This window comes from Crinia signifera, chromosome 6 (assembly GCF_055691185.1).
Source record: "Crinia signifera chromosome 6, ASM5569118v1, whole genome shotgun sequence".
Classification (NCBI taxonomy): domain Eukaryota; kingdom Metazoa; phylum Chordata; class Amphibia; order Anura; family Myobatrachidae; genus Crinia; species Crinia signifera.
In genome coordinates, this window is record NC_139222.1 from 184,756,714 (window position 1) to 184,770,742 (window position 14,029).

The 14,029-nt window shown below is 42.8% G+C and overlaps 1 protein-coding gene across 2 annotated transcripts in view; it reads left to right on the top strand.

Annotated features, from left to right (window-relative positions):
• COX10 (cytochrome c oxidase assembly factor heme A:farnesyltransferase COX10) overlaps positions 1 to 14,029 on the top strand; it is a 149,756-nt gene that overhangs the window by 15,814 nt on the left and 119,913 nt on the right. For both annotated transcript variants that reach the window (XM_083148375.1, XM_083148376.1), the window contains exons 2-3: positions 10,199 to 10,326; positions 10,830 to 11,130. In XM_083148375.1, coding sequence (XP_083004501.1) covers positions 10,199 to 10,326; positions 10,830 to 11,130 — 429 coding nt within the window. The remainder of the gene's footprint in view (positions 1 to 10,198; positions 10,327 to 10,829; positions 11,131 to 14,029) is intronic.

The following is a 14,029-nucleotide window of genomic DNA, read 5'->3' on the forward strand; positions in this document are numbered from 1 at the left end:
GTCTGCTGCCCCCGCCTTTTGTGCTGATCACTATATCTGAGGTGATCAGCAACTTTTTGGGGGTGCAGAGGTTTTTTTTTTTTATATATATATACCTGTCAGTTGCTGCCAGTTGCACTGTCAGTTGCACCAAAGGTTGTGCACCTGCTGCCCCTCACTGGTAATCAGTGTCGCATCACTGATCACCTTTTTTTTTTGTGGGTGCTGTGGGGTCTTTTTTAAATTTTTTTTTTTTTACACACACTGATTTTGTGGGTGTCCTGTGGCCACTGTGCGCTGATCAGTGACGTACATCACTGATCAGCTTTTTCGGCACAGGGTTGATCTATTTTTTATTTTTTTTTTGATCAAATTCCTGTTGCCTTTAAACGCTGTTCAGTGACGGACGTTACTGACCAACATCTGTGCTCAATTTTTGGCGCAGGACCTTTTTTTTTTTTTTTTAACCCCTTCAATTTATTTTTTTTTAACCCCTTCAATTTTTTTTTTTTGTATAAAGTATTTTTTTTTTTCTGCACTACATACACACTACATACCCCCCCCGGGTTGAAATAAAGTTTGTACCCCCCCCCCCTACACTATACACGTGTTGAAACATTTCACTACCAGTAACACAAAAATAAAAATGGCATCCCAAATGTCATCCCAGTTATCCAGAAGAATGTATTCAGCGGAGGAGGCATATGCCATGCTTGCTTCTGACTCTGACACAGCCAGTGATGCAAGCGGGGAATTTGAAGGATTCGTCTTAAGCTCCTCTTCCTCCTCTGGTGATGAGGGACCCCCTCAAAGACGCCCCCGTAGAGCAGCTGAGACCCACCCCCCAATAATTGATCTCGTATGGACCCCACCACCAGACAATTTTGAGCCCCAGGTTCCTGAGTTTTTGGCCATGCCAGGAATCCAATTTGATTCCACAGGTCTCAGAGAAATTGACTTTTTCAAATTATTTTTCTCTGATGATTTTATAAATTTAATGGTGGACCAAACTAATTTATATGCCCAGCAGTTTATTGCTCAAAACCCCACGTCATCATTTGCTAGGTGGACCCCTGTAGATGCAGTAGAGATGATGACGTTTTGGGGTCTGGTGTTTCATATGGGCATAGTAAAAAAGCCAGAAATTAGGCAATATTGGAGTACAGATGTTCTGTACAGCACCCCATTTTACCGTATGGCCATGCCCCGGGCTCGATTTGAGACGATCCTTAAATTTTTGCATTACAACGATAATGCACAGTGCCCACCCAGAGATGATCCCACCTTTGACCGGCTATTCAAAGTCAGGCCGGTCATTGATCATTTCAGTGCCAAATTTGAAGACATGTACATCCCAGATAAATTCATTTGCATAGACGAGTCCCTTATACATTTTAAAGGAAGGGTTAAATTCCGCCAGTACCTTCCCAGTAAGAGGGCAAGGTATGGCATAAAAATGTATAAGCTGTGTGAAAGCACCTCAGGGTACACCCACAGGTTTAGGGTATATGAAGGGAAGGATTCAAGAATTGAACCGCCAGAATGCCCCCCCTTCCTCGTAGGTGTTAGTGGAAAAATTGTCTGGGATTTAGTGCACCCCTTCCTGGATAAAGGTTATCACCTCTATGTGGATAACTTTTACACTAGCATCCCCCTGTTTAATGCCCTTGGTTCAAGAGGTACAGCAGCTTGCGGTACTGTGCGCAAGAACCAAAGAGGCCTCCCAAAAACGCACATTGCCCAAGTAATGAGAAGGGGTGAAAGCAGGGGAATATGCACCGAAAATATGTTGTTGGTCAAATATAAGGACAAGAGGGATGTCCTTATACTGACAACAATTCACGGAGACAGTACCACCTCCGTCCCTGTACGAGGTACCAGTACCCACACCTCAAAACCTAATTGTATCCTGGATTACAAAAGGTACATGGGCGGAGTGGATCTTTCAGATCAGGTACTGAAGCCGTACAGTGCCCTGCGGAAAACAAAAAATCTGGTACAAGAAGCTGGCCGTGTATATCATCCAGATGGCACTGTATAACGCTTACGTGCTATTCCGTTCTACCGGCCAGAGGGGGACATTTATGCACTTTCAAGAGGAAGTCATAAAGGGCCTAGTATTTGGGAACCAGCAGGCAGAGGGCCCCAGTACTTCTAGTACTGGCCCCCGTATTGTACCAGGGCAGCATTTTCCGAACGAAATCCCCTCCACTGCAAGAAAGGGCAGGACACAAAAAAGGTGCAAAGTTTGCTATAAAAAGGGAATAAGAAAGGAAACTATTTTCCACTGTGAAACTTGCCCCGACAAACCCGGCCTATGTATAAAGGAGTGTTTTAAAATATACCACACATCTATGGATTATTAGGTTCATCATTTCACCGTGCTTCGGGGGTCTTGCTAATGCCACATAGCACCCACCAACATTCCACCAGAATCTGAGCTGCAAAATCCAAAAATCACTCCTTCCCTTCTGAGTCCTGCCATGCACCCAACTGGTATTTTTTGGTCACATATGAGGCATTGCCATACTCGGGAGAAATTGGGGCACAGATTTTGGGGTGCTTTTTCTCCTTCATACCTTCTGAAAATGAAAAATTTTGAGCCAGAACTGCATTTTTGTGTAAAAAATGTAATTTTTCATTTTTACTGCCCAGTTGTATCAAAATTGGTGAAACCCCTGGGGGTTTGAAATGTACACTATACCCCTAGATGAATTCCCTGAGGGGTGTAGTTTGCAAAATGGGGTCACTTGTGGGGTGGTTCCACTGTATTGGTGCTTTGGGGGTCTTGCTAATGCGACATAGCACCCACCAACATTCCACCACCAAAAATCACTCCTTCCCTTCTGAGTCCTGCCATGCACCCAACTGGTATTTTTTGGTCACATATGAGGCATTGCCATACTCGGGAGAAATTGGGGCACAGATTTTGGGGTGCTTTTTCTCCTTCATACCTTCTGAAAATGAAAAATTTTGAGCCAGAACTGCATTTTTGTGTAAAAAATGTAATTTTTCATTTTCACTGCCCAGTTGTATCAAAATTGGTGAAACCCCTGGGGGTTTGAAATATACACTATACCCCTAGATGAATTCCCTGAGGGGTGTAGTTTGCAAAATGGGGTCACTTGTGGGGGGGTTCCACTGTATTGGTGCTTGGGGGGTCTTGCTAATGCAACATAGCACCCACCAACATTCCACCAGAATCTGAGCTGCAAAATCCAAAAATCACTCCTTCCTTTCTGAGTCCTGCCATGCACCCAACTGGTATTTTTTGGTCACATGTGAGGCATTGCCGTACTCGGGAGAAATTGGGGCACAGATTTTGGGGTGCTTTTTCTCCTTCATTCCTTGTGAAAATGAAAAATTTTGAGCCAGAACTGCATTTTTGTGTAAAAAATGTAATTTTTCATTTGCACAGCCCAGTTGTATCAAAATTGGTGAAACCCCTGGGGGTTTGAAATGTACACTATACCCCTAGATGAATTCCCTGAGGGGTTTAGTTTGCAAAATGGGGTCACTTGTGGGGGGGTTCCACTGTATTGGTGCTTGGGGGGTCTTGCTAATGCGACATAGCACCCACCAAAATTCCACAAGAATCTGAGCTGCAAAATCCAAAAATCACTCCTTCCCTTCTGAGTCCTGCCATGCACCCAAATGGTATTTTTTGGTCACATGTGAGGCATTGCCGTACTCGGGAGAAATTGGGGCACAGATTTTGGGGTGCTTTTTCTCCTTCTTACCTTCTGAAAATGAAAAATTTTGAGCCAGAACTGCATTTTTGTGTAAAAAAATGTAGCTTTTCATTTTCACTGCCCAGTTGTATCAAAATTGGTGAAACCCCTGGGGGTTTGAAATATACACTATACCCCTAGATGAATTCCCTGAGGGGTGTAGTTTGCAAAATGGGGTCACTTGTGGGGGGGTTCCACTGTATTGGTGCTTGGGGGGTCTTGCTAATGTTACATAGCACCCACCAACATTCCACCAGAATCTGAGCTGCAAAATCCAAAAATCACTCCTTCCCTTCTGAGTCCTGCCATGCACCCAAATGGTATTTTTTGGTCACATGTGAGGCATTGCCGTACTCGGGAGAAATTGGGGCACAGATTTTGGGGTGCTTTTTCTCCTTCATTCCTTGTGAAAATGAAAAATTTGGAGCCAGAACTGCATTTTTGTGTAAAAAAATTAATTTTTCATTTTCACTGCCCAGTTGTAGCACAATTGGTGAAACCCCTGGGGGTTTGAAATGTACACTATACCCCTAGATGAATTCCCTGAGGGGTGTAGTTTGCAAAATGGGGTCACTTGTGGGGTGGTTCCTAAATTTTAGCATCTTATGGTGCCTAGAAACCTACATGGTGCCTAAAAAATAATCTCATAAAAAGGAGGCTCCAAAATCAAGTAGGTGCTCCTTCTATTATGAAGCCTGTGGTTTGGTCAACGTGCACACTAGGGCCACATATAGGATATTTATGAAAACAAAAGAATTGGGGGAATCAATTTTTAGTCACATTTCTCTAGTAAAATGTACTGTGTTCCTTAGAAAAATGTATTAAAATTGCAAATCTGCAAAAAAAATGAAATTTTGAAATTTCACCTACACTTTGTTTTAATTCCTGTGAAACACCTAAAGGGTTAACAAACTTCCAAAATGCTGTTTTGAATACTGTGAGGGGTGCAGTTTTTCAAATGGTATCATTTATGGGGGTGTCTCACATACAAGTCCCTCAAAGTCACATCAGAACTGAACTGGTCCCTAAAAAAATCAGTGTTTGAAATTTTCTTGAAAATTTGAGTATTTGCTATTCATATTGTAAGCCTCCTAGTGTCCAAAAAAATTAAAAGGAAGTTGAAATAATGATGGAAACATAAAGTAGACATATGGTCTATGTTAGTTATTAACTATTTTGAGTGGTATGATTATTTGTCTCACAAGCAGAAAATTTAACATTTTGCAAATTGCTAAATTTTCCATTTTTTTACGACATTTTGGTATTTTTCACAAAAAAACACAGACTGTATCGACCCAAATTTACCACTAATTTGAAGTACAATGTGTCACGAAAAAACAATCTCAAAATCACTGGGATAAGTAAAAGCAAAAAAAAGTTATCCCCACTTAAGTGATACATGTCAGATTTGAAAAAAAGGGCTCTGTCAGGAACGCAAAAACTGGCTCTGTCAGGAAGGGGTTAACTGAATTATTTAAGAGTATTTTATTTTTAAATTACACGGATTACTTTTTTTTTTCTTTTAATGCTTTGGAATCAGAAGCTACTTCAAGTACCTTGGGCTCTGGTAATGAAGGGCTTTGAAAGTCATTAAGCCAATCTTCAACATCCTACATGTAGCCAATGAAGGGAGTAGAGAATGGGTATTATGTGCCTTTAGTTTGGCTCGTTGGTTAATAGCGTGGCGGCTGCATTTTTGACCAGATAAACGCAGTGCAATTCTTTTACTGGAAGATCAAGGTAGAGTGCATTGCAGTGGTCCATGCATGCAGATCCTGAGCTGGTGGAAAGACGATCGTACAACCCGCTCACGATCTGTGGAGCCCTGCATACCATCTTTGTCCGATCCGATTGTGACCTCTACCCAGTTGAATCGTCTGTTTTTTTTTCGTGCAAGTCCTTTTCCTATGATTATGAGGACAGGCATGCTCCCATGCACCGCGCATCTCAATAACAGATCAGAAGGGGTGCCATGAATATTTCTCACAATCACACATAAATACGTGCACATTGCAGTTCATTTGTACACCTGTGATGCGATTACTCGGAGGAAAGTTTTTATATATGGTAATAGCCCATTCCTCCTGGGCTATTACGCTGAACCCAGTACTAATGAGCACCCACATGCAGCATGTGCACAGAACAGGTTTGGAGAAACAATAGGTAACTATTACATTTGAGAACCCAGAAAACCACTGAATCAACTCCCTCCCATCCCTTTTTAAAGTGGCAAAACTTGTAAAAGCATTGGGATGCTGCCTGACTTTTGGAGGATTTCTGCTCGCCACATAGAATTAATTGACACCTGCAACACTCGTGCCTGTTGGCAAAACTATTGTGGAGCTCCCATTATGCACACACTACTTAATGATTTTCCACTTTTAATATTCAAGGTAGCCAGTAGTGTTACAGGAAGTACTTGATTGGCATGTTAAATGCAGTGTTTTAGATTGGGTTTGAGTGCAACAAATTGCTCCACAGCTCATAAACAGCAGTAATAATCTGTCTGACCGCACACTCTGCCTTCCCGCACTGCAGCTGAACTGGATGACTTGAATACAATAGTTTAATCTTGCTCACGACTGATCTTATACAATACTTTACATTGCAGAATTTATCAGATTATACAAATATGTACAGAATAGCTGAAAGCAGTGCATTTTACATTTCAAGCAAGTACTTCCTATACTGCTATGTTGAACTGTATTCTATTGTGTACAGTACTCCATAGAGGGATTTTTATGTCTTGGATTTAAAGCACGTGCATGGCAATGGCATAGGTGAGTGTGGCTACATTTGGATAAGCAGTTAAATGTTTACCAACTATGGATGTTACACTGACTGTATACCTGCTGTGCAACAGGTGTTGATTGTTTTATAGTATGTACTATCTATGTATTTTGGTGTGTACACACGGTCAGATGTGCCTTCAGATACTGTCCACGATCCGATCAGATCGGATTGTGGATAGTATCTGAAGGCACATCCGATTTGCATACAAGTCTGACTATATAGTGCAGATCTGCACTATATAGTCAAGGCAGACAAGACTTTCTGCCTTGTGATACGTGAACGCGCATCGGAATCGGATCGTGATCTGAAGGGTTAAAACCCTTGCGATCTGCATCCGATTTCTATCCGATGACTATATCGTCAACATCGGAAGGCAAAAAGTACTGTGTGTACACACCATTTGTCTTATCACTGTGACTTATGAGTTTTACATTTTATTTTGACTTGATTGCAACATTTTACCTACTTTTGAAAAAAAAATATTTATTAAAACATGGCTATTTACATTAGAGCTCCACTTCTTTTCTAATTGTCCTTTTATGGTGCAGTTGTTACTGTGAGAGCTCCCTTGTGAAATAGTCACATGTGGTTGAAGTCTAGGAATGAGTGGATTCAGGTAATGGTTCTGATTTGGTTTCATTTGAAAGTGATCTCCACTTGTGAAACTTGTAAGTGTCTAAACTATTCTCTAATGTACTGTTTTACTAATTGAAACCCCTTCACTGTCCCATAATGTGTGGTTTTCCAATTAAGCACCTGCGCTATCACGTTTGTTGTTGTGCTAATTAAAGTTCCTACAATGATGCCATCGGTTTGATAAATAATCCCCTTATGTAAGCACTGACTGCGAGGATTTTGCAGGTTATTAGGGAAACAGTCTAAATAAAACCTCTCCCCAACTCCCTTTTAAGAGTTGTGGTATTGTTGGGGTGTTGCAATGTGGTGGGGGCTTCTGAGCTATTTCGCTGCTGCTGTGCTGATGGCATGTTTGCCTCGTATGATCAGGGGAGGACCTTTTATGGGGCATTTTTTAACCAATCTAACTAGATTGGTTAGATAATACCCCTACATCTCTCCATGTGTAGGGGCCATAGCGATGCGCAGTTCCGTGTGTTGTTATTGCCCAGCAATTAATATACAGCATGCTGGATAAATCTAGTAATATTGCTGGGCAGGGCCAGTGTCCCCACTGGAGAACACTGTCCCTGACCGATCGCTCAGCACACACCGCTGACACATCGCTGTGTGATGAGCGATGTTGCTCAGTGCTCTAATTGATCTATCATCGTTGAGAATGCTCAGCAAATATCCCCATGTGTAGGCCCCTAGTGTTAATTCGGTACTTGTTTCCTAGCACGGCCACACCGATTTACATCGGGGTGGTCGTGACGGAAAAATCGGGTCGATCGCATCGCATGCGATTTGGTCGCATGCGATGCGATCGACGCGACCGACCGATTTTGGACCCGATTTTTTTTTTTTTAATGAAATGTAAATCGGGTCCCTGGGACCCGATTTTACATTGGATTCAATGTAAAATATTCCCAACCCCCCCAAATGTCACGGCGTACACCCCACCCCACGATAGACGCCAACCCGAAGTGTGGCGAGCGCAGCGAGCCCCCGAGGGGCGGCGGTGCGCGTCCTCCGACCTTTTCATTCCCCTACTATCCACGTCGGCGTGGAGTTGAGAATAGAATAGTGTGGCGAGCGCAGCGAGCCACCGAGCCCGAAGCGTGGCGAGCGGACGCGTATACCTGTGAAGTTATACGCGTCCCCTCGCGGGGCTCGCTGCGCTCGCCACGCTTCGGGCTCGGTGGCTCACTGCGCTCGCCACACTATTCTATTCTCAACTCCACGCCGACGTGGATAGTAGGGGAATGAAAAGGTCGGAGGACGCGCACCGCCGCCCCTCGCGGGCTCGCTGCGCTCGCCACGCTTCGGGTTGGCGTCTATCGTGGGGTGACGACGGGGACATCTATAATGTGAAATGGGTCATATTGGCCCATTTCACATTTTTCACATTTTTTCAGGATTTCAATGTTAAAAAATCTTTTAACATTGAAGCCTATGGAAAAATCGGGGGCATCGCGTCGGGACCTATGTTAATGGTCCCGACCGACGCGATGCCCCCGATATTTTACCTTTCCCGACACGATTTCAATGTTAAAATATTTTTTAACATTGAAGCCTATGGGGAAATCGCGGGCATCGCGTCGGTCGCGTCGGGACCAATGTTCCCTCTAATTTTACGAAGGCTGTGTGCGGCAAAAGATTTTGGCTGTGCAACTTTTGTGCGGCACTTATATATAACTGGAAAATGACGTTCAGCATTTGTGTTAACTTTACTTTAAACTGATATTAAACATTTAAACATTCAAAACACAGCACACAATGTAGTAAATGGGTGAAACACACATTAATTGAGTCCACAACTGCAAAAAGGGACCACTGCTGCTTTGTGCGCTCTTTTGTAATGTCTGTGCGCACGCTCGTCGAGTTGTGTGCGCGCGCACAGCTTAGAGGGAACACTGGTCGGGACCATTGTTAACGGTCCCGACCGACGCGATGCCCCCGATATTTTGTCCTAGCCGGCCAAATGGACCTGATTTCAAAGGAAATCGGGTCCATCGTATGGATCGTGTACCTTAACTTAAAGGTACACGATCCATACGATTGTGGCCGTGCTAGGAAACAAGTACCGTTAATTCTAGCACCCTGCTCCTTGTAATATACTTGCAGTTCCCGCTTCCTGCCTGGGGTGTCGCTGTCTATTGTGGTTCTTCAAGAAAAGTCTGTTTTTTATCTCAATGCAGCGCTACAAAATAAACTGTTGTAGAAACATCACAGTAGAGTGTGACACCCCAGGCAGGAAGGAGGAACTGCAATCACTTTACAACGAGCAGGGTGCTAGAATGGGCAGTACGGATGGCATAATGGTTAGCATTACTGCCTCACAGCGCTGAGGTCATGGGTTCGATTCCCACCATGGCTCTAACTGTGCAGAGTTTGTATATTCTCCCCGTACTTGTGTGGGTTTCCTCCGGGTACTCTGGTTTCCTCCCACAATCCAAAAATATACTAGTAGGTTAATTGGCTCCCACAAAAAAAAAATTAACACTAGAATGTCTGTGTGTGCATGTACATGTGGTAGGGAATATAGATTGTTAGCTCCACTGGGGCAGGGACTGATGTGAATGTTCAACTATACTCTGTAAAGCGCTGCGGAATATGTGCGCAATATAAGAAAAAAAATAGGCCCCTTCAGTTTTTATGGAAGATTATTCAGTCAGATTCATGAGAGAATGTTCCCTGGTTCAGGTGATTCTCAGAGCCTTTTCTGTTCCACTGAAGGGTCTTGGCGTTTATGCAACCTTGGCCTGTACAGTGATTTGTGTGGCATTTGTACATTTAATATCACTATGATCATTATGGGGCTTGTTGGAAAATTAGACTAATTATCCTGTGTGACTGGTCACCTTTCAACCACAGTAACAGATTTAAGTGTGAGCAGTATCCAGCATCTAGACTTGAATATGCAATGGCCAGGACTTTTCTAGCTTGGGCACCCATGTATGTGGTCAAATTCTGATTCTCCTGCTTTGCTCTAGGTCTACATAAAAATATGATATGAATGTGAGAACGCATAGGTATAAACACTTGTTCATCAGCTGTTTTTGACTTTTTCCTTCTAGGTGTGGCAGGAATGTGCCTAGCACAGATTCACAGGACCGTTGCGGTGTCACCAGCAGCCCTCCGCCTGCACCAAATATGCAGGAAAAGAAACATCCGCTGGCTTGTGTTCCATCCACCCAAATGCAAGGTAGGCACAGCTCTGAGGACTAATGCAACTTATTACATCTACATGAAGTAGCAATGTCGCAATAATATCAGCGGCCAGTCAGATACATGGATAAGCCATCTGCACCAGTTTTCGTTTTCTTCTTTTTTTTTATTTTATTGTTTTCTCCAGTATATTTAGGCGTGGTGTGTACCAAAATTCACTGTTAAAATCCATGAAATGCTACATATAATGTGTCTACAGACATATAGGGAGTGAGATACTGCAGCTGATTCCCCTATAGGGCTCCAAACACTTTTGTGCAAAGTTGGTCTGATTTCATCCTGTGAAGGGTGCAAGTTTGGGCGCCAGCGCAGCGATAAATGCTGAAGATGTTTGAGAAACATTGTTTTTAGTAGCATGCCCTTCGTACTACTTCTGGAGCCACCTGAGATCTTATATGGCTGAATATACTGTATGGCCATATGGGGGTAGCTGAAAGGACTGCATGCATATTTTACATATAATATCTTGGCTTTTTTTAGTATGTGACGCAGTGTGGAGTTTTATGCCAGAGGGCAAGGGCCATGCCAGACCATGCCGACTCAGCGCCACAAGAAGACAGTGCAGAAGTATTGCAAGAGAGAAAAGCTACATCTGCTGTGCTCCCCATGCCAATCAAGGACCCTTCCAAAGATCATCAGGCTCAGGAAGAGCTTGCAGCTTCTGCCAAACTAAGCATGCAGCCACATGCTCCCCCCGAGGAGAGAGGCTGGAAGGAAATAAAAGTTAATGTGTCCACACTACCTGGTATTTTGGCTCGTCTCTCCAAAATCAGGTTATCAGGTATGTACTGATATCTAACGGTTATTTGTTTTCCTACAGCTGGGTAGCAACATATTAAAAACAACCTCTGGGGCAGCGTGGACGGTGTAATGGTTAGCATTATTGCCTCACAGCACTGCGGTCATGGGTTCAATCCCCATCATGGCCATACCGGCACAGAGTTTGTATATTCTCCACATGCTTTACCGGGTTTTCTCCGGTTTCCTCTCTCATTCCAAATATATACTGGTACAGTAGGTCAAAAGGCCCTAAAATGTTTGTGTGTGTATATGTGTTAGGGAATATAGATTGTAAACTCCACTGGGGCAGGGACTTATGTGAATGTTCAAATATTCTCTGTAAAATGCTGCAGAATGTGTGTGCGCTATATAATAAACTGTTAATGAATAAATAAATAAGGAGTATGATTGCCTAGAGCAGTATGTAGACATACAGAAAAGTTGCCATGTTTCTATGCTTTCTGGGCACGGAGGAGCGCAAAAGAAAACTGAAAGCCGCGATATCATATGACACATTCTAAATTAATAAAACAATACACTTGGAATAATGCTTACTCTGAGTCCGTCCTGCTGGCTTTCTGACCATTTTCTTGCCATCATGACTAAATCATGGTATACATACCCCAAACAAAAATCTGATTTGTTTGCAAGTTTTATACTACACTTCTGTCTAGGCCAAGAACATACTTGTGTATTCAACATAGATGAAAAACAAAGGCAAGAAAACGGCTCAATGACTTAGTTATACTTTTTATATAATTGTGTCACTCTACTCTTAAAATCCATGTTACACAATAGCAATGGGAAGAGCTATATTTAACGTCTGACTAAATTCCAGTTGCAATTTTCAAAATGTTGTATTAGAGAATAAACAAAGCACTGGGGGAATTCCATGGTACTTGTGTATTATCACGGCGCCCACTACTCCATTTGCGTAGAGGGCTATTCAGGGTAGGGAAATCGCATCGCATTGCATGCCATATTGTATGGCATGCGATGCGATTTTCCTATGTAATGTATTCACTGCTCTGTGTCAGTGAATCCATTAAAAAGAAAGAATGCGATAAAAAAATCGCATATAATGTAATTTATCCCCCCACTTTCCACGTCATCCCGAAGAGTGGCGAGCGCAGCGGTACGCGTCCGACCGACCTTTTCATACCCCCACTATCCACGTCAGCGTGGAGTCGACTTTATATAGTGTGGCGAGCGCAGCAAGCCACCGAGCCCGAAGCGTGGTGAGTGGACGCGTAATACATGTAACATAATACACGTCCCCTCATGGGGCTCGGTGGCTTGCTGCACTCGCCATACTATATAAAGTTAACTCCACACCGACGTGGATAGTGGGGGTATGAAAAGGTCAGTCGGACGCGTACCGCCGCCCCTTACGGGGCTCGCTTCGCTCGCCATGCTTCGGGATCACGTCGATACTTGGGGGGGGGGGTAGGCATTAATAATTGACATATGTCATTTAATGCTATAGTACATTAACACCATTATAAGCGTCAAAATCGCATTGCATGCCATACCGTAACGGCATGAAATGCGATTTCACTACGTTTGCGTGCGTAGTAAATTTGGGTGCCGTGCCAATACACAAGTATCAATTCCATTAGTATTGACCTCAAGACTTTTCCACAGTTTTTTTTATTCCCAGGTAACTCAATTACCCCTCATTTTACTACTCCAGAAAAATCCTTCTGGTTTCACAGCCATGGAAACAGGTCCGTTATCAGGGATTTTTTTCCTCCTGCCTCTGGGCAAGTGAAAAAAAATACCATATATTGCCAGCAGATCAATTAGCAGTGGTAATTTACTACAGCTTACTGAATCCCCTTCTATATGGATGTTCCAACGCTGAGGATTTTCTTAATTTTTCCAGCATTATTTAACAGAAATGTTATTGCCTTCAAAACTGCACACAAAGTTTTGCCTTAATGTAAATCAATATTTTAAATGCCACCAGCAAAATTGCATAAATCTGCTAATTTGTAAAATTTTTACTTTATAAATACCCTATGGCGCAATGCCTTTTTAGCACTGCAGAATGCGAATTGTGGTCAGCTTGGTGTAATAAATACCAAGAACTGTGTACCTGAGGAGTGAGATACTGTTTGTTTCAAATTAGCTCTTATATTGGCTTAAAGGGAATTTCCACCACTGTTGTAATTAGATGTAATTAAGTCCAAACCTGGGTATGTAAATTCAATTTATGCAGCAAATATTAATTCTAAAAGACATGGAGACATTGTATTTATTATCAGTGAGACCGCACATTGAGCTGGAAGAGATTGCTGTTCAATTATTGTTTAATTATTTTGCTAGATTAAAAGTTTTTACTCAATGTACTAATGTTCTTACGTTAGCCACTTGTGAAGAGATATCGAGTAGTATTGAGTCAGTAGATACTTTTCTATAATGACTTTCTACTTTTCCGTATACAATTCCTTTCTCCTTTTTTTGCTGTTTCTGAGACTTTGTTCTTAAATTTATTCAATGACTATTTATTTTATGTAAAGCAGGTATAATCTGCTTTAGATATAATTTTCTTCTTCTTCTTCTTGTTAACTTTTATTTGTAGGGAGCCAAAATATGTCTGCAGAACTGCACAATGAAACAAATGCATACAGAGTTTAAAGATTATGATAATTCAAACCAGCAGAGGGCCTCATTCAGACCTGCTCGCTGGGCTGCAGGTGTCCAGATCCCAGCAAGCAGGTAGCTTCCACCCTGCCAAACGCACGGTTTGTACTCAGGCAAAGGAACAGTGGTGGTGCTGTGGCCTGTGGGGCCTGCAGTGCTGCTTCAGGGCTGTAGTGTCGGGGCCACAGAGGATGTGGTCCTTGGTCTCTGCAGTGCTAGAAGCGGTTGCAGTGGATTGGAATGCAGGGTGTATG